At 43.9% G+C, this 22,045-nt stretch overlaps 1 protein-coding gene across 1 annotated transcript in view; it reads left to right on the top strand.

The window, feature by feature from the left end:
- Window positions 1-21,170, top strand: part of LOC135914269 (uncharacterized) — a 30,537-nt gene extending 9,367 nt beyond the window's left edge. The window contains exons 3-7 of the mRNA XM_065447046.1: window positions 2,661-2,684; window positions 3,838-3,948; window positions 13,267-13,282; window positions 18,363-18,460; window positions 20,716-21,170. Coding sequence (XP_065303118.1) covers window positions 2,661-2,684; window positions 3,838-3,948; window positions 13,267-13,282; window positions 18,363-18,460; window positions 20,716-20,864 — 398 coding nt within the window. The 3' untranslated portion in view covers window positions 20,865-21,170. The remainder of the gene's footprint in view (window positions 1-2,660; window positions 2,685-3,837; window positions 3,949-13,266; window positions 13,283-18,362; window positions 18,461-20,715) is intronic.
- The last annotated feature ends 875 nt before the right edge of the window (window positions 21,171-22,045 follow it).

Here is a 22,045-nt window from a genome sequence, read left to right as displayed (position 1 = left end):
CAACACGGCCCGAAGGCGGGCCTTGCAGAAATGAAGCGAGGAACAGTACAGGGACGGCATAAAATCACATAATCTTCCTGACTCAGCCTACCTCACATTCCTTGCTTACATCAACTTCATTTGGATCGGGGAAATACCCCTCCCGATTGATTGAAAGACTGCTCTGGTTACCTTCTTTCCCGAAACAGCTAAAGCCCTTAACACAGGCAAGTTTCTGGAGAACAAAAATGTTTTCGTACACACAATGTTCGGGTTCCGCCCACACCGGTCCGTAAATGATGTATTGCTTCAACTTGACCGAGAAATTCTCGACCCGATCAAATATCCCCTCAACGACAAAATAGTACTCGCTTTGCATTTGAAGGGGGCCTTCGACAACGTCATCCACGAAATTCTTCTAACACATCTTTCTCAAATGGACTGCGGCCAAGACACTTTCAACCACATTAGGCAACTTCTCATTGACCGACAATAATACATTCGGATTCAGGACACCGAACACGGCCTATACCAACACGCGAGGGACCCCGCAGAGAGCGGTACTCTCGCCCCTCCTATTCACTCTGGCAATGACGAGACTTCCCGCTTAGGTGGCAAGGGTCGACGCCATCCAGCACGCGCTATATGCCGACGACGTCACCATCTGGGCTAAACACGGTTCAGTAGGAGAAATGGGGGCCAATATGCAGGAACCGGTGGACATCATGGACAACTACGCGCGCCTCTGCGGCCTTCAGTGCTCCCGTCCAAATCTGAATTTGTGCACGCTCCCCACCTAGTACATCACCAAAATCGACCGCTACCTTGACAGTAGACTCATATTCGAACACGAAGAGATCGGAGTACTGGGGTTCTTTATTGACAAAAATTATAGAGCAGACACAACATTGGCCAAATTTTATAAGGTGTGGGACGCAGTAGACCGGATCGTCCGCCGGGTTTCGAACAAGCGCGGGGGGTTACGATCCAAAGACGCCTCGCGGCTGGCGCATGCATTTCTAACCACTCGAGTCCTATACTCGGCTACCTACTTCCACTTATTCAACTTTGACGATAATGCACTCGAAGTAATTCTCTGTAAAATCTACAAGCAAGCTCTCGACCTCCCTGTCAGTTCCTCCAACCAACGCCTCCTGGGCCTGGGGATCGTGAACACCTTTAAAGAGCTGCGAGAGGCACACTTGATGAACCAATACACGATACTCTCTAAAACGCCATCGGGTCGCCGCCTCCTTGCCCGACTACACATCTATCATTCAATACATACGGAAGAGCGTGTACATATCCCATCACAGTGGAGGTATGCCCTGCACGTGCGCCCTCTTGCGGCCAACATGACACGAAATGATCATAGTGGCAGATGCCTCGCACGGGCAGGAGCATTGGCTCGCCACTACGGACACAAACACGGAGTCTTCTACGTGGAGGTCTCCGGCTCGCACCATGGGGGTTAGTACACGGCCGCAGTCGTTCACCGGAACACTGCAGTAAACGTACTCACTTTCCGTGCACATACGATTACTCAGGCGGAGGCGGTTGCCATCGCGCTAGCTATCGCAGATCAGCACTCGCGGGTCACCATCACCGACTCAAGGGGTGCCTGCCGCAATATCGAACAGGGGTACATACCATACTTCGACTACAAAAGTAGGCTCATGAGCAAGGTGAGTTATATTGTGGTATATTGTGGCGTTTGTAAGTAGGATACGCTGTACGAAGGTGTTGTTTCCAAAAAGAAACCAGGAAATTTAGTGACAAAAGCACACCCTTCTCTATAGTGTGCCAGTTGTACGGACTCTGTGAAATGTTGATGCCGGCTTTGCTAGGGGCAGAGCATAGAACGATCAGTCGTTAAATATATACACGCATCCAGAAAATGTTGCGGTTTCTCCACAGCTTTGCAGGAATTCAAAGTTGTTAAAACCACTTGCACCCGTCATTCCCAGCATTGCTACTCGAGCAATATCAAGAGATGTATACGAGCTTAGCAGCGTTGGTGCCGACTAATTCTGGCATTGTGGTTTGTGCGTCAGAATACCCTGTCGCATCAAAAGCTTTACAGCCGAAGAAAAGAAACTTGCGTTTACTATTGATTCACATTTGCTATTCATTCGTGAGAGAAGCTCGATATAATATGTTGTTAATGGCAGTGTGTCGGGTGCACTAGCAGCCGTGATAGGTATCGCCATTACTGCTCCTGCTTCATGGTACGTCTCCGGTGATGCCTCTCATATATCGGGCTAAGGCATCGTATTCTTTGCACGAGTCCACATTGATTGATTTTTTAAGCTTATATTACAATTGCATTTTGAGTAGCCTTGTAAAGCAAAAGAGTAAAAGAGAAGCTTTGGGGGAGGAAGAACGCCGTTGATGACGAGCATCTTTCGGGGTTGTGCACAGAAGGGTAAGACGCCGCTCAAGTGCGGATCAACACGCGTAATTAATCTTATGCAAACTTTCAGCAGGTGTAAGCATGCGGTCCAATTCACAGAGCCTCGCTATCGTACCATCCACACGTCTCTCAACATATGCTTTAACGAATAATACGTCTAATATCGAAGTTGGACTAAACCTTTTGTTAGCACTTATGACCTACTTATTGATGAGTGCGTAGGGTTCAGTATTCTAAGATCTCAGTAATTCTGCTACCTTCTTCGCAGGTGCAATCCGCGGTGCATTGCCTGGTAAGAAACAATAATTTACTCATACACAGTAGCCACATTGCGCCACAATGCGTTGGAATATACGGGATGATCGTTCTGGAGCTATGTGCAATTTTTAAAAATCGCGTGTGGGAGATAACAGATCTGTTGTCCTTGAGCTAGATTATTCCAGTATGCTCTATACGCGCACTAGTGATCGTAGACAAACTCAATCTTACCTTAAGGTTGCTGTCTTTGTAAGAGGAAGCGTGCTTCGTAGGACAGGTAATCATATCTAGATAAATTTTCCCTCAGTGCATATCTCGAGCGTTTCGTTTTCTATACGAAGTCTCTGAATATATTTTTTTAGCTGGTAGGGAAACAAAGCAAACAATATTGTTGAACTTAGAAAGGGGGTTCCTGTAATTGTTATATTTTTTATTGAAAGCGATAGGATTGAATTCCACTTAGAATATGCTTCATACTGCGTACTGTAACGACTACTGAGCATCGGTAGTTCTAAATACACAAGATCTAAGCTTCAGTTGACTCGTAGCTAAAAAAACGTAGTTCAATTATTGCAAGATTGCCAACTGCTGCTTATATTTATCTTTGCACGCTAAATCAGGTGCAAAATTATCAATCAGTGTTCCCTCACAAATTATGATTTCTGCATTTTGCAAGCACTTTCACAACTGAAGCTTTTCACCGAGAGGCCGCTGTCCCTAGCGTGAGGGTGTGTGAGCCGTTACCGCAGAAGCAAATTGGAAATAGTGTCGATCTGCACACTGCAGGCAACGTTGCGTTCACTGAGCGTTGAGAGAGCGTTTTCTCTGCTGCATCATTTTATAAATACCATTGCTGCTTTGAGGAATCTTAACTGCAGCTGAATAAAAGCTCTATTCCTTTTGCACTCATGCCCAATATACCCTAGGGAAAATTATTCGTTGTCTTGAAAGAAATTTAGGAAGGATAACGTGGAAGGTCAATTGCGCTTTTATTTTTCATTTCTAGATTTCAATCAGGACAGCAAATATGTTTTTCAAGCCCATTTTTTGTTTTTATTTTCTGTTGGCTTCATATGATTGTGAGTGACAATACATTGTGGACCCACGATTCCCATACTGTTCCTTCATTGCAATAATGCTTCTAATATCGTCCTTGTGCATCATACTGCTGTGAATCCGGGCTACAGATGAGACAGCGTTCCAGCTGCAAGTGGCCAAACCCGCAGATGGCCTACCCGTGCAGCAGGTCATATGCTTCTATCCGGTGACCCCAGCCGCTGGCGAAAATTCCATTGGATGTGAGTAAAATCTGTACGCCCTCACATAAAACTCTCAGAACTCCGGACAGTAAACCGTTTTTGAACAATTTATAGCTAACATATCTTAAGAAATCACTTAAGAAGGCTGTCGAATTCCAGCTATGAATCGGAAGTTATTATATGAAACCTGGCGCCTTCAGAATTTTCAGTCATGTCCGCAATACTAATTTGCTGTTTAATACAGCTTCCAGAAATAAGTAAATAAGTAAAAATCAGTTTAGGTCACTGCTTATGTATATTCTTGTGTACATCTCTTCATTGTTTCTCTAAAGAAGCGTTTTCGTTCTTATATGTCATTTTGTTCAAATGTTTCATTCTGTAATATGCGAAATTGCCTGAAACTGTAAAGGCTGTTATTTTTTGTGGTCTTATGCCATGGAGTTGGTTGTTTCAATTTTGTATTTTGCAAAGTTATGTATGTCTTTTATTTTCCTAGAGACCGTGCGGCAGCTCCGCGCAGCCATGTCTTGCAACCATAAGGGGCAGGGTTTTTTCATGCTGTGTTCGCAGATTTTGCTTTTTTCCAGCCACCGCCAACCTCTTGAAAATGAGATAAACTTCAAAGTTCGAACAATAGCCGCAGAGGTGCGGGCGGCATGCTGGCTTGTTCGATTGGTCTAGTTTAGTTCCTACAGCTGTTGACAGACCTCTTGCTTGACGTTCCTAAATGAACCCGTACTCAATGAGGGATCTAAACAGGACAAAAGTTGACAGGTAGAGGGAGGCCTGACGTCATCAGCCGTTATCTAACAAAGAATGTCACCGACGCCCAAATTTCGACAAGAAGACTTGTCTTAGCAGGGCTCCAATTCTTGCGGCTCTTGACGAAGATGAGTCTTATTGTCCAAACGTTAGCTGTAGCGACCACTGCTGATTTCATAGATTATTCGTACTGCACTCTATAGTGGTAGCTGCGGTGAGATATATCAATATCGCTTGTGTGGATGTGTCGATAGTCTACCACCAATACGATATTTCGCGATCACTGAGCAGTTGTCGGAGAGCTTTTGCTGGCACCATCGCGCGCTCCTCATCGGCAACTTTCACCGACTCAGCTGCGCAGCTGTACCGTTACTTGGGTTAGTAGGATGAATACTGGAGCTTATCAGCTGCTTCTCCGGAGCACGGTTTTACTTAAATTCATTTTAGAAAGTCGTTACGCTTACAGACACGGACACAAGTAGAGGGAAGCGCACTGGACTGCCCAACGCTACCACCAACCCGTACGTGTGCCAAATGAGTGTCAACCTTATCGCGCAAATTACGCACTTAATAGCAGCTAGTTATCCTCTCGTTGCAGTAGCTAATGTTTCTAAACACTTGAAGAGCTTCGTAATACCCTCCAATTTGCACATTAATTACGTTAAATATTGAAAAATACCAAGAGAATCGTGGTTATTCCATACGTGCATTCGTTGTCGCACAGAGTTAAGAAAGTTGGGTGGTAGATACCGGGTTAACTTTGTGTTGACGGCTGCCGATAGGTTAGGGAATTATGCACCGCGGTGCAGAAAAAGAAGTAACAGGTTAACGGCAAAATGAGGCCCGACTGACGCAAAGTAAAACACCCTGAAATTCACAGAGTGCCATATGGGCACAGCATATAAAGTTCGTTTTAGCTGCAGTTGCATTTATGCAGAGCAGACAGGCCGTTGCAGAAATGCAAAATTAATTGGGAATAATATGTCGTTAACCCGAGGAACCCCGTCTAACTTTTCGTTGCACTGTCACGATTGTAAATGCACCTGAAAATTTGATGATACTACAGTTTTGTTTACACATAAGTACGAAGAAGTCGGTCTGTTTGAGGTTTGACATATAAGAACGCCCTTGCGTGGATTAGCTAGTTACGATTACCTTACATGAAGATGAAATTTGAAGCCTAAACAGTTCTCTTTCAATTAAGCCGGTGCATGTCCGTGACTGACGGTTAGCGCTGCGTGCGCAGATAGGTGGTGGTGCCATTACTCAGAATGCGACATTTAGTACTGTGACCTTAGTACATTTGATACTCGGCATTTTTGTACGGTCCGTTTCCCCCTTTCTGTGTCTGTCAGCATGCTTAACTGTTTTCTAACATGAATGCATTACCTACTTGCTCAGCTATCTGTCATTCTTACCTAGACTGCTCAAATTTGAAGGAATTTTCCACAAGTTCTGGTGACTAGTAGGCGTCTTGTGTACACTGAAATGGGATTCATAAAAAAGGCAGAGCTTTTCGCCGTCATAAATAAAATGCAGATGGCGTTACCCATTTAATCAGAGTATAAGAAGCCATTGTTTAATATTACCAGTTATATTTCTGCTACCAGATTACAAAGTTTCAGCGGATTACTCCTTTAGTCCCCATTCAGTCGACTTCAAGTGCGACCCACATAGAACCTGAATGCAGTATGTCGAGTTCAGCAGGACTTCATTGGAAAACCTCCAAAAACGAAAAACTGAAAAAGCAGAAATCAATGTCGACTAGATACCAGTGATCACACGAAGACAGTAGGATGATGCTGATGTCGAAAAAATGCGTAGTGACGAATGCAAGCGATTGGTCTAAGTCGCGACTCTCTTACAAGCGCTATCATTCATTTTAATGGGCTTCACACCCTCTACAGCGAAGCCATAGCTCCAATATTTGAGGCTCGTGTGCTCACTGCGGGGCTGCTGAAATACGTGAAAGACCAGTCGTACGGCACACCCTTACAAAAATTTATAGTGACGTTGAACAAAGCTTTTCCGACAAATGCTTCTAGAACCCACCAAAGATTTATTAAATGTTTCCTTACCGTTTTCAAACTTCCTAAAAACTATATCGATATCCTGTCTACTATTGGCCACCAGTATCGAATAACAAATTTATTTGCGAATTCTCTTTAAGCGAGGAATGAACACGCTTCAAACAGTAAAAGCAGGACTTACAAACCATCTTAATAGTTCACAGAAACATTATGGAAAAATTCTGCGAACCTTTTATTCCTCCACCTGGAAACATCCTAGTAACGTTTTTTTTCTTTTCAACTTTCTGCCGCTCACCCTAGAAACATCCTTGCAACTTTCCTGTACGTTTCAGAAACATCCTAGTGACATTGCCTGCTTTTGTCAAAATTTCGTCAAGTATTCTGTTACGGCTCTCATGTAACCTTGAACATGAGTGGGATATAAGTGTATCTGTTAGCAAAGCACACCAATCTTTTCAAACACTGATATTTATTTTGCAACTTTTTCATGCATGTCCTTAGAAGCCACAAACAAGCAGTGACGATAATGCTTTCTTCACGTCCCTGTGGTCATATTAGGATGCCTTGCTCTGAGCATGAGAGAGAGGGAAACACAGAAATACGTAGTTAGAATAGCCTGTTGCATTGGGTCCGCACATGTAAACGAGACAGCATATAACCAGTAATGCAAAAGAATTTTTACTTCAAATGCCCTACAAATAAAGCAAAGATTTCAACTGACTGCCTTCTCGTACATGCCTACAATGCCATTCACACATCTCGGGCCGAAAGCCTGTTTTTAGGCGAAGTCATTGTGGGCGTTGGTACAACACCCACAAAACGAATCATTCAGTACTTCTGCACAGACAATATGTACCTGTTACAAGTAGGAATCATACAATTGTGTGAAGTAGCCATAAATCAGTTACACCAAGCATAGTTAAAGTTCTTAAAATGGCTTCATACAGTCATGCGGAGCTGGCAATAAATTCTGTTACATCACTCATGCAGTATACAACTTTATAGACAAATCTGAACGGTCCTTCAAACAGTCCTCGTTACTACAATTTTCTTGTATTTAGCAACAGCAAACTGATCACTACTAAACAAAGCTGCCTGGACTGGTCAGCTATAGAATATACATAATAATAGTGTCCTACAATGCTTCTTCTACATGGCACTTGAGAGATAATAGACCACAGGTGGGCGTCTTGCTGTTTGTGCTCTTCGTCCTCGTTTAATTTTCGCCGAAAAGTGCGTCTTAATAACAAATTTTAAGGTGGTTCTACGGCACAAATCCGGTAACATCCATTCTTCCACCCACTACAGGCTATTATCTATTGTAGTTGCTAATGAACACAACTGAATCATTGCTAGAAGAGTATCCATCATGGTAACATAAGCAGAACGAGAAAAAAATGAAATTTGGCACGTCAACAATAGGAGAACCTTGGGTGCACGGTAAACATGTTTTTTTTTCGTTTTTTTCTTCCTCTGCGCAGAAAAGAGGCTTGAGCATTTCATTGACACACATGTGTGTCCTTGCATGTATGTTAACCTTGCTGTAAGCCTTTTTTATGTATATGCCATGTGTGTTTCCAACATATCGCTGTGTCCAAAATTAAATTCATAAGAACCCGACGAGAAGCTAAACAAATGAGAGAGCAATTTCAGTGACAAACCATGTTAAACCAACGTATCAACAATCCCAGTTACAAACCATGTCAAATATTTTAGTGATATGAATTCTGTGCTTTCAGACGCAAAGTGTGTACACGACACTAACTACATCGCGGAGATGGGCAGCTCTAAACAGCAGCTACGCCAACATTAGAATGATCTACTTACGTATGCAAGGTGGAATGTACTGCTTTTAAGGTTTTATTTGTTTGATCTATGTCTGTCATGTTTCATCCCGAGCAGACAGGCTTCTGTAAAACTCTAGATGATACAACTTTTGTGCAGAAGCATTGCTTAACGCACATTTTACCTAAGCCATGTGTTTAGGTGGTAGAGATGATAGAATTCTTGCGTGAAAGGATTGCTTAAGGCACATTTTACCTAAACCATGTCATTAGGTGGTAGAACACATTTTTCTAGACGTTCTAGAGTGCATTATTCAAAGTACGAAAGCTTAGTTCTCAAGAAGGGGAATTTGGCTAGATGAATAAAGAGTCTATGTGAAGTGTATCAGCTGTAAATACTCAAGCCACCGATTATATTTAGGTAAGTTCACTAAACTAACATTCAGATCCCTCTCCCGATCACCAAAAGATAAAATTCATGATCTTCCACAAGAAATCCTTAAAGTGGCACATACGGTAAAATGAATGCATAATACACAAACGTTTTCTACATCTCACACGGCAGCGACAGTTTTTTACTCACTTTTGTGAAAGTACGCAGATCAGGTGTTTTATCATTGTGCTGTCCAGCTTTGAGCAGTGCAGCAGGTTCCTGCGGGATGTAGGGATGCCTAAAGAATCTGCCTACTTCAACAGTAGGAAATGTTTAATTTATTGCGTTGGAACCTGGAAATTTGTGATTTACAAATATCATGTCGAATTGCAAAACGGAGCCTTACACAAGCAGCTGCATCAATCTGCGTCCCGTCTCTTTGCTATATGTCTCTTTGCTATATCTCAGGCGGTTACACTGCTGTTTAACAAGTAAAATTGAAGGAATGAAATCAGCAGCAAACGTATGACTACCAGGACAACCATCGCCAAAACTCAAATGTGTTGTAGAAGATAGAGCATTTGAAACAGAAAAAAAATATCGAGCATATAAAAAGAATTCTGAACGCTAGGCCGCTGTTTTGTAGCTATGCTATTCCTTTTCGCTATTCATTAGTGGTCTTACTGAAGCCCCGGCTGGTGTTACGTGCTGGAGTAGACAGCCGATAATGAGGCGACAAGAGTGGTAGAGAATCAAGCTGTAAGTATCGCTGCAACATCCAAGCGCTAACTTTATTACGCAGTACCTTAACGTACGATTACAAGAGCTGACAGCATGTTCTTAAGATGAGATGTATATATATATATATATATATATATATATATATATATATATATATATATATATATATATATATATATATATATATATATATATATATATATATATTTGTACATTTGTATCAGACGCTTTATATATATATATATATATATATATATATATATATATATATATATATATATATATATATATATTTGTACATTTGTATCAGACGCTTTATATATATATATATATATATATATATATATATATATATATATATATATATATATATATATATATATAACGCGTCTGATACAAATGTCCCCACTAAAAAGAAACCTCGTTATGTTAATATCGGCCTATATCTCTTCTGCAATGTGGAAGACAAATACGCGAAGACACCCAAGAACATAAACACTACAGACAGGTTCTCGCGACGCGGACGTTCAAACTGAACTGCACTGATAAAAAAATCCTCATACGAACACATATCTGCTCTAGCGTCAAAGATAGCAATCATGTGCCTACGCGCGAGGCCCGTGACACAACGACCTATATAATACACATGTACTGCACTTGTGGGAATGCCTATGTAATGAAGAATTTCTTGCGAGGAAGCTACCGAACAAACAGTAACTCTCAGCGTTTTCATAGCTGTGTGCCCATTCAATCATAACAATCAGGGCACGCCCCATATTTCACAGTAGAATGCAAGTACGCGGTAACATCAGTGGAAGCTTTCGTGAAATTGCTTCCTAAATGTGGGCAGAAACATGGACAACCTACGCTGAGAAAACACTCTGCCCTGGATACAGAAAGCCCATCACATGAACCATGAGGTAAAATAATGCGCACAAGCGCCACAAATTGTTTACCTTTCAATACGTAGTCAGCAAATGCTCCTTCGTCTTATAGGCACCGTGGCGCTGACGCTTTTCTGGCGCAAATACTGTAGAAGTTCCGATCCATAGAGCTCCACAAAAGCGTAACTTTCAACAAATAATTCGATACACTGTGATTCGAAGCTCCACTAACAGACTTTTCATGAGAGAGCGCGGGCATGCTGCTCGGCAGAACAAAGGCAGCTCGGGTGGGCACTGTAGTATAGGACACTATTGACACTGGTGGATTGCACTAAATACACGGCGAAGTAATGGCGTTAGACGAGAGCGGAACTTTTGCGATGGTTCATGCACATTATATGGGACACATTTTGTCTAGGTACTTCTAAAATATTATTCAAGTATCGCCTCACTGCAAGAAACATTCAGAACCGGCCAATATGCTTCGTGTACCAAAAGACAGTTGCTTCAACAGTGCTTCTCTGCAGTTACGAAGCGAATCTTGCCTCCAAGATTCGTATCTGCTTCAGGCGCTTGGAGTTTGCAAAAGCATGGTCTTCGAGATTCGCTTCAGTGACTCTAAGGAAGTGGTAGCTAGAAGGAGTGCAGGTACTTAGGCCCACTTGCTGGGCTTACAGTAGATGGGTAGGCTTCGTTAGTTATAGAACACACAGGAATTTAAGCCGAACCATGAGCGAACCCTAGTTGGCAAACACGAGCCGATCACCGCGCCAGCCGGGCAGCTCCGTCTACTTTCAATGGCGGAGGGCCTATAGGCTGCTTTGACACTTACCAAGCACAAACTCATGATCACCCCCGTACTCGTGATCGCCGACCGTTGTTGTGTGTTTGATACTCTGCGACGGTTGCCGCTTTCAGATTGGGACAGAAAGAAAAAGGCTCGTATACATAAGAAATAAAGCAAATTAGAGGTGTCATATAGTAGGCTCGAGAAACACAATCAACGGAATACCGCGACTAGTTAAGATATCTGGGAATGTGTTGGAAGCAAACAGCGACAACAGCAGGACACAGAACGAGGCGACACAAGATGCAGCGCTGGCTACTAACTAAAAGCCTAATGAATGAAAGGCGCCTGATAATCTTCGGAAGGGGGGAAGAAAAGAGCACAAAATACGCACTGAATTTCAGGAAAATGTTCCAAGCTCGAGGCACAACGACTACACTAATTGCAAAGGTGAGCGATTTGTTTATCACTGAGCCTAACAGACGGAAAGATGACACATCACGCCGGGCTAGTTCATATATGAAGAGCTTCAGAAATATTGGGCGTCTGTTTGCTCGCGGTCAGTGAAATAATAGAGGCGGATTCCTCCTCGTCCCGTTCGGCGAAACCCCATAGGCGCAACGTTGCTATTTCGCGGACGCATTCCTTGTTCAGCCACTGTTATTCATATATGTACGGCGCATTAGACTGGCCATTTGGCATCTCTGTCAAACGCCCTTCTTGTTGTGCAAGATCACCATAAATATGTACTACAGAAACAAATGACTTTATTCACATTACTTTGGGTTTGTTCACTCGATAAGCTTGCTTATTATCGTGATTGCCGTATAGGCGGACTTCCACTACCTTGGGGCTACCTAAAAGACGTTTAGGCCGATCGCAATGTCAGTGCCAGAGAACACAGTGTCTCAAAGCACTAGCTGTCACGCGGGAAGAATGTGAGAAAATTGAACGTCGTGCATGTGCTATGCGTTTCAAAGAGCGACTTTGGCACGAAGGACGAATGCGTGCAATCGTGGCCTAATGGCTTAGTCACGGGGCTACTCCCCTGGAAGACAGAGGTTCGACCAGCCAAACAATCCTTTATGAGATAATAGGCGGACTTCTCCTACTTAGATGGTATATCTAACAGAAAACTTACAGATAAGACATCAAGAGATGTCACTTTGATAAATGACAGTGTGCAACGTCACCCCTGGCACACACCACAACCTAGGTATGCTGCCGCATACTTAGCAAAGTAGCTGTGCGAAGTTCTGGCCTAGTATTTGCTAATGATGACGCTTGGTTATTCTTGTAAATAATCATTGAATCTTATCATGAGCACTCGGGAACAAACCAGTTGAATTTGTTGTTGGAGTTTCGTGTCTTCAAAGAAGTCCAGCCGTTCAAAAGTGATCTGGAGACCCCTGCACGTACGCCATAGCCGGTGCGCTGCTTCAGAGCAAACCACAAACCTTGACAATGGTATTCCCATATTAGAGAGCGAAAAGTACTACACAGAGTGTCGGAAAGTACGATAATTGTTTTCCAGGGCTTTCATCACGGTAACACTGCTTCCTGTCATCAGGAGCAAATTAGCTGTGCTATATGACGACACTAAGTTACCGTTGGATAAGCCTTTGACGAGGAAAACAAAGCAGTGGTATGATGGTATTACGACTGCTCGCACATGACAAGGCCACGTATAGAACACGATGAAAAAATTATTGTTATGTCACAAGATGTTGATTGTGTTGCTCGAGTAGTATCCAACGAAGATCAAATATGTATTACCCGTGACCTTTGCAATTACTACACGTCACTATATAATCCAAGCTTTGCCAATGTGCTTGTATATAAATTCGTTTTGACGTATGAAGAGTGAGGAAACTTGCGCTCTAATAAATAAAAAAACACTTCATCTTTGCATTTCACTAGCGCTGCCGATTTCTATGTTCTAAGTTTTCCACGTTTTCTATGTTCGTACAAATATCCTGTTTGTCTCTTCACACAGATTGGAACCAGGAGGAGTAAGTATGGAAGTGTTTTGTAGTCGTTGAAACAGGTGTATAAAGGGCTATATTGCTTCAACTTGCTTAGGAACTAGGCTTCCTATGTAATTTATAAATGCCAAGCTGGAAGCAGTAACATCAATTTTTGTGGGACTTCGGGAAATGTGACGATGAAAAAAAATTGTCACTTGCGAAGATGCTGCTTTAGATGGTACGCATATTTGGAGCAGACATGTGCGTTGCATGTTTTAAATTCTTTAGAATTGATGCTATGATTTTAGCTTCACCTAACGAATGCTACAAATTGCGTTTATCACATTTATTTGGCCGCGCATTTAATGTCCCTAGAAAAAGCAGCAACTGACAAAAAAGTATTTACAGGCGTAGTCCAGGCTACAAACAGCGTAACATTTCAGCAAACACGCTGCTTTTGTTAGTTCTACTCTCTTGCAGAATTTCGCCCTGCTGCACGGCTGCACATCTGGTTGCATGGCGCGCTCGAGCGCCTCCTTGCTATGGGCGTAAAGCTTGTGTTCCAGCTGTGGATTTGATGGCGTCGCATGCGGCGGTGATGCGCCCACACCACCCAGCTGCATGCTGACGGCGCCAGCAAACATATTTTGATTTCACTTCCTAGGCATGGCGGATGGCTCTTCAAAATGGCAACAAATGCGTACATTTGAGATAGCTTAACCTTCTCTTCATCCTAACTTCACGCATCAAAACGAGAAAGGTTGGCTGATATCTGCGGTGTCTAGGCCGAGATGCCTGAGTACAGGCTTGTCTCGCTGTGCGCCAGCAGCCGGGCGCTGCTTTGAGTTGAACTATTCCTGTATCACAGCTCCCGTTTGAGCGAGAAGCTTAACACTTGTGGACGCTTGTCATGAAAGGTTTAGACTTCAGGTTATAGTACTTAGCATTACTTTCTGTCGAAAAGAAGTTATTCTAACCAATGTTCAGGTCACAAGCGGCGGCTACTCAAGATACGCATGCAAGGAAGAAAAGCACCTCCCCTTTTAATTTCCACAAGAAGGCGCGACATCGGAACTGCGTGTGAAGGAGGAACTCGCTGGCCTAAAGGAGGAAAGCGGCTAGTTCCTCCTTTCTCGCTCCCTTTTTTTAAGAGTGTATATCGTTGTGATCGAAGCATTTCACATAGGGTATTTGGCTTGAAAAGCACACCCGTTGAGTTTTTCGGCGCTTTTATAAAGCATAGTTGCAGAACTAGAACCGGCTTCCTTCTAGGGAGCAGACATTGTCCTATTGTCAGTGTCGCATACTATTTGGCAGATATATATTGTTTTCTTATATGGTGTCTCAAATTACGAGAAGTAATAGGTATGGGGACATACGTGGCTTATGGGGCAAATAGTTACTTTAGGCCGGGAGCGTTAGATTGCAAGGCCTGAATTAGCATCCGAAGCTAGAGCAGAAAGATTTGTTATTCGCACAAAAAATGTGTATTTCCTGCAGCGCCTTCGATTGGCTGAGTTTGCTTGTAAAATTAAACATTTCATAAAAAAAAGATGTAATAGAATTTGGAAATGCCAGAAGCGACGTCATGTGTAAACACTTGAGGATATTAGCGATGAAAATGACGGAGACCGGGTAAAGTCATGCGGCGACAGTCCTTTAACAACGATTTGCCCGAAACTTGCAGTCTTGTGGTGTAGGGTCCTTCGTTTTTTGCTAAACATTCCCTGATATTACATCCAAACAGATTATGTCAACTATACTTTAGTTTCGTTTACAATGGCGCCTTAGAGTGCCTTTCATTTGTCGCTACAGTTTGCTCACCTCCCCCCAAAAATTATTTGGCTTTGTGGTTGTTCATGTAACGGACACACTGGTCTAGAAATCGAATCAATGAGGATCTCTACTTGGGCTTCGCGGCTGTGATCTAATATATTATGGCACAGGCACAACGACGCAGATATAAAGGTTGATGCTTGTGTTATGTGTGGAGGCTAGTTTACTCCCGTGCTTTCTACCTTAGTATCATTGGCCTCTTGTACAACCAATTAGCAATATTGAAGCTCCGCCGTAAAGACGACATGTGTGTTGAGAAAAAATTCCGTTGACTAGAACCGTTTACGATCGTTTTCAATTCGCTACTTGGATCTCGTTGAATTTGTCGGACAAGTAATGACCACCTGATCAGCTAATCCACCAAAACAGGACGAATTGAGCTGTTTGTTCTGTGTGGTTAACAAAATTTCCAATAAAAGAAAGACAGTCTATACACCAGAACACCGTAAATTCAAAGGGCGCCGCCATATTGATGAGCGCCGGTCGCGCCATCTATCCCAAGCGCCGCGAAGTAGCAGGCCTGGGCTGCCACGCCGGGAGATGCGACCCGGCGCGAAAGCGAAACTTGGGCTTTTTAGCTGGGCGGAAGGCGTGTTTCGCGTTTTTTCTAACCTGTCATTTTCGCTGTCTGGATTCAATCAAACTTCAAGACCTCATGCAAGTCCGCAATGGCCACACTGAGTGCTGTGCAGACTGCAGAAGCGAATACATCGGGTAGGTACGCTATTACGTTTGTACAAACCGCGCGCTATATGCTAGAACACGTGTGAGCTTTTTGGCACGTAACCTGTGAAGGAATTTACAGCACTGTGTTGGTGCCATATATTATTAAAGCACGCAGAACACTGTCATCTTCACTTTCAGTTTGGTCTTGTTTGTCATGGTCTCTACTGGGTTGGCCGCGTTTGGCAACCAACTGGCGAGGTCGTTTGACTGCCTGGTTAGCAGACGCCTGCCCTTCACCACCTGCACATTGAAAACAAAATAGATGTTATAGTAAGAAGGGCTGTAGTTCTTTCCCATGCCATCACTGTTGCGAAGATATAAAGTCCTCTCAAAATGAAATAGAAAATACACCAGGCCAATTGTATCGTGCAACCACTTAAGAGTACAACATTCAGAACAAAAGCCTACAGCACTCGAACAAGCAGCATATGATGCTAAACCTGCACTCATTGGAAAATGAGGTACTACAGTAGTTATATAGTTCAACTACATGTGCAGTCAAAGCCCGTATAACAGGGCGAGCATGACAGATGCAGGTGTTGTACAGTTGCACAAACCATGACAGGGCACGTAAAATTACTATCCCTACTTAAAGCTGCATCATCAGGACCCCTTTGGTACAAGACAACAACCGCACCTGCATTCCAAGAAATTAGCCCCACCGACTGCAGCTACCTGGTACCAGACCTGTTTCGCTTGTGCGAGGCCATCGGATTGTTGGCGCTCCCTTAGAAAAGAAAACAGTAAAAAAAAAACTAGTGAGAACGATCAAAATTTTGTTACAAAATACAAGAATAATTAAGCACCTTATTTTCCTCGCCATATGAAAGGAAATATTTTGCGCTTTGCCCCGCATAACAGCCCGCACGCAGTTTAGAGCTCAGGAGGCTCAAATGAATTCGTTGCGAATGACACCTGCAACACCAGCTCGTAAATGTAGGTGCGCCGCAAGAACACCTTCGGCGACGCATAGTCGTCGTTTACGTTTTTGTGGACGCATGCTACGTGACGAGCAGACTTCGGTTTACTTTCATTAGCAATAATGCTCACCAGCAAGGCCTACAACTTGTCGTTCACGCTTAATGGTCATTCTGTGCACCAGCTGCAAGTATCGCTAACCGCAAACTCAACTGTTCCGCTTAACCGTCGGGAGCTCTGCCTGAATGAAAACACGAAAAGGCTTGCCTTTTTGTTATAGCCAAGGCGAAGCACCGGCGTGGGATTCTGCTCTGTAGGCTTGTTGCCCAGAAAGTGTTCGGAGCAAACCTGCGTGTTACACGTATTACGTTTGTAGGGCGCAAACTTGAACGTGGCACCAAAATATACACAGATCGAATACTCACTCGTGCATTTTCACTGGGTTGGTAGTTCTTCCTATTCACTGCAGCTATCCACCGGTGGCGCAGCTTGGCATTCTTCGTTGCGGATGGAAATCGGCGCAGGCTGAAAACACCGCACCGGCACGATTCCCTACGTGTGTTGTGCTCTGCGCAAACAGCGCTAAGCAACCTGCTCCTTTTCCGCTGGTTGTTTTGGCATCCAAACACGACGCAATGATGCCCAGATGACTTCTTCTAGTTTGGATCCGTGTGAACGGGCACATTTCCGCACTTTGGAGCCCTAGAGCTGGCGCTTGCCATGTCTACTGGTCGCCGGCGAACACACTTTGGCAGCCCAGTACAAGATCGCGCCGGTCGACCGGGCAACCCGGGTGCGAGAGTATGCGTTCGGTTAGTCTGGGTGCGAGACTAGCGTGTTCTGGTCTATATACAACGTAGTGTACGTCGCGCACGCGGGGCGATTCAGTTCTGGGAAAAATTATCATTTCGAAAAGGGGCCATTTTCTATTATGACAAGGTATGAAAGAGGCATATAATACTGTAATTTTTATGGAATACCGCGCCTTCGAAACTGCAACTGCTCATGGATGACTCTCAAAGTCAAGCCTATGCTCGTACAGCTGCATAGACGGAGCCCAATAGACGAAGTGCGCTGTGATCATGTGTATGCGCCGCCCCAATGTGGAGCTGCGGAGCGCATATACAAGGAGAGCAAGACTGCAGTAGAGAAGTCGATGGAACGACCAAAAATGGTAAACATACGTGTATGTAGCAGGGTCGAGTTCACACAATACATGGTTAATGGTACTTATGTACAAAAGGAAGTACGAGCACTTGAAGGTCGACATGCTAGGTGATGAATGATAGCCTGTACGACAACGTACACTGGGAGCCCATTCTAGCCATTTCCTAAACAGCAGACATTTAGAATTTGTTTCGGATTCCAGGATCGTCCACCTCGTACTTCCTTCTCTTTGTTTCTGGCCCATTGGCCGTACTCATAGAATGATATGGACGTTTGCCCTACAGTGGAATTAGTGCGATGCTGAGCACAAGCTCTTTGCCTACAATCCCTAACACGCGGAGCACAAAATAGATTTTCAGTGCCTCAAAGAGAGCTTTTCGGTATCTTAACCTGAAAAACATCTCGTGGCTGGGAGTAGGACCGGAATCTCTCCACTAGTGGCTCACTAGAAAACTACCTGCTGTGCTACCGTTCGCAGAGATTACTTCCTGTCGGGCATCTGGTCGTGGGCCATGCTTATTCTGATCCCGGGAATTGTCGCCTTTGCAGCTATGTTCACCTTCCTGGTTATCATTGGTGAGTAGACTTAATCTCTCTAAAAGAGCATTGACAATATTGAATGACTGGCTGGCGGATGTTGCCGCGGCTGCGCAAGAGGTCACGTGTTCAATTCTGCGACGGGGCCACCGCATTCAGATGGAGGCGAAGTGAAAAAAAAAATGGTTGTCTACTTAGGTTTTGCGAGAACCCTATAACGTAATGCTAGTTCAATCTCTGTTTATTTGAATCTCCTGACGTCAAATTTACGTAACCATCAACGCAAGCATCGGGCGATGAGCGGCAGAGTTGCCTGACCAGCCAAATCAAGTGCTCTCCTCACTTGAAGGAGCTTGCTTTTGTTTGCTTTCAAAACGAATGACATTGCCCACATTGAGCGGTTTTGCTTATCAAATTGGCTGACAAGAGGCGACAAGCAGGCATAAGTGGAGATGGTTTTGAAGGCGCCGGGCCAGCTCAGCGAAAAAAGGTAACCGGATGAAGAGGGTGGTGCCGTCGTCTGCGATTGGTCGACTCCTCCTTACTTAGCACGTGATGGCCTGTGGAAAATAGCGGCGGCCGGCAACGGAAGGTTAAGAATGTCGCTAAAACGTATTCTCAGTGAAGAAGAGTTGGCAGTGTGATCTCGTAAAGGCGCTAAAAGGGCTCGATAAAGATATGCTGCCACGCAACAAGTTTTATTATATGCACTTAAATTCATACTCTCCTGCAAGTGCGAGTAGCTAGTGCCTGAGCGATCGTCCGGCAGCTGTCTTCTATTCCTTTCGGTATGGGGCAGTCTCGGGCTATTGAGAAAAAGTTTTCTTCGGCATATTCATGTATCTTTAACGCCTAGCATCACTGTGGCGTGGTGAGTTATCGGGGTATAGTGATGTCACCTTAAAAACAGGCGAAGTTGGCGTACCCCGAAAAATTTTGACCAATAGCAGAGGGCTAATAGCGAAAAGGTGTCGAATCAGAAATGATTATTGAGGTTAAAGTCTTAAATCTATATGTTTCAAGTTCCCGTTGCGAGGTACAGAGAATATCACGTGACCGAAGGAAGGCCAGAAGCTAACCAAAGCATTTCCAGCCGTGTATAAGAGATGATTAATAAATAGCAAATGAATCCATTGATTGCATTAAGGTGAAATATCTTAAACTAAGGTGTAATAAGAAAGAGTAAGGTGTATTGCACTGGCTTAGGAGGATTAAAGTCGATTAAGGTGTATTACGGCGGATGCTAGGTAGATAAAGGAGGATTAAGGCTGAATAAGGTACATTCGCATGAATTAGGGCAAATTAGCGTGGCGTAAGGAGTATTATTATGGATTAAGGTCAATCATGATGTTTTAAAGAGGATTAATATGCTTGGAGGAGGATTAGGTTGGATTCAAGTGAATTAAGGTGATTTAAAATAGACTTTACGAGGCTTTGGCCTTCGCGTGTTTTAGGCGATAGATAAGGATACCTGATGGTTTGTTCATTTTAACGTGACATGGTTAAGCAGCCCGTGTTGCAGAAAATCTGGCGTCCCGTGTCGAGCGTCAAAACGTCGCATCGGCAAAGAGATTTTTCGAACTACATATACTCAGGCCTTCCATATGATGCAAGGAATTGACTGAAGTAATTGAATTTTTCAAGATAAAATACGTAGAAAATTGTAACCTACGACTTGCACACAACTCACAGACGTTATGGCTCTCGGATTGTAATTTGAATATATGAGAAAACGTAATTATGTTAGGCGAAAACTCAAAGAAACCACTTCACACACACAAACCGGGCCGCTGTGTCGGCCATTTGGCGAGCGCCGGCGCGTTGGGTGTCTCGGGGGCCATGGAGCCGGGCGCCCTGTTCCTTGCATTAACTCCAGCTGGCGCTCGGCTCCGCCGCATTGTGGCTCACGCAATAGCCTTGTGGTTCCACCACAGAGCTCACCTCTGTGCATACCGTTCGCGTCAAGCGTTTCCAGGTAAAGATGACGGTTACATACGCTCCAGTTGCCTGGAAGAATGAATCCATAGCACGAATGGAAATCATAGTCTCTCCATGAACCATTGTAAAGGATTTACATTAAACAAATGAACATCCATCAGGGAAGTACTGTCCTAAATATTACATAATATATAAGTAACGGTAATCTTGTAAGAACCTTGAATATTCTTCTAGTGCTAAACGTTGGCATTGACACGTCTTCTATGTATTTTTACATGCATTCCTCGTATGTAGATCTTGGTATGCCTTTGTAGCCACTGCAGTAATGTTAAAGTCATTCCTTTTTTTCTACGCAGATAATACACTTGCGGAAACCACAGTATTGGTGACGAAACAGCCAGCCGTGTTATCTTCCATGGAGGTACCAGAAATGCCGAGCAGACACATGATGCCGTCGACAACACTGGCAGTGAACGATACGGCCGCTTCTATGAGAAGGAGTTGAACGCCTTCTTACGTTTTTCTTCATCGCAAAGACGTCCTCATACCCCTTCTCCTTGCGTTGAGACGCTACAAATTGAAGAACTCGTGTTTAGGTTTTTTTGTTGAATTATTTGTGGAAGTTGGCATTGAAGTAGCAGTTTTGTTTATTGCGCTTTTATTAAGGAGAATTTTGTCAACTGCGAATTATTGTGACCGCACAATTTTATGCGTGCTGTATTATGGAAAACGTGATTGGCAGTTGCTTTTCTGATCTTATCGAAGCCTGTTCTTCTGGTTGTAGACCAATGAAAGTCAAGACCAAGGATGACTCAAACCTGGCCCTCGCCTGTTTCAGGGAATGCGCATGGTCTCAGGCAAATGTGAACTGTACTTTCAATTAGTGGGCGGAAGATAAATTGACCACCGATACGTTCAAGCTTGCGCGACGGGCGCAACAATTACCGACATTATAACACATTTTGCCGTTTCCGAAACGATGAGGCCTTTATACAGGAGGTAGAGCGTACTACCACAAGATAACCTGGTCTGTATATAGAAAAAAGTATTGTGAATGGGATATATTAGTGAAAGGCAACAAACAGTTCGTTTTAGAACCAATATATTAGACGGGATGTTCTGCAGGGACCATTCCGTAGCAATAAAGGCCATGCTGAAAAGGGTATGAGAGTACGCTTGTAGACCCCTGGTATTTACTGCGGCACACATGAAATTTCTCTCCTTTTTTCTTTTCCTTATTTCTTTCACGGGCAGGCGAATGAATGTCCATCTCTTTGTTCTCACTGCCTTTTCCACTTTTTTCTGTCTCCCAAGAAGAACAAGCGTGCGGATCAACTATTACGTAACTCCTTTGGCCCATGTAATGGACTCTGTTCCACGTCCATTGACATCAATAGTGATAATACGGGAGTTCACAAGGAATATACGTATTGCGGGTTCCGCAGATAAGTATGGATGGATGAATGAATAACTTTCTTCAGGTCTGTCAGTGTGCGCAATTAGTGCACAGTGGGCCACTCCCACGTCGGGACAGAGAGGACATGCCCCTCTGCCGCGTCGCGGGCCCGATGGACAGCCCAGAGCTGTAATTCAAGGTCCGAGCTGCTGAGAGCTCGGTCCCACTCTTCCTTGGTGGTCCTGGCCACCGTGCTTGCTTTGCCTCTGGCGATATCAGTTGTTGGCGCA

The sequence above is a fragment of the Dermacentor albipictus genome, chromosome 8, assembly GCF_038994185.2.
Source record: "Dermacentor albipictus isolate Rhodes 1998 colony chromosome 8, USDA_Dalb.pri_finalv2, whole genome shotgun sequence".
Lineage (NCBI taxonomy): Eukaryota > Metazoa > Arthropoda > Arachnida > Ixodida > Ixodidae > Dermacentor > Dermacentor albipictus.
This window is presented reverse-complemented; position numbering and strand designations above follow the sequence as displayed.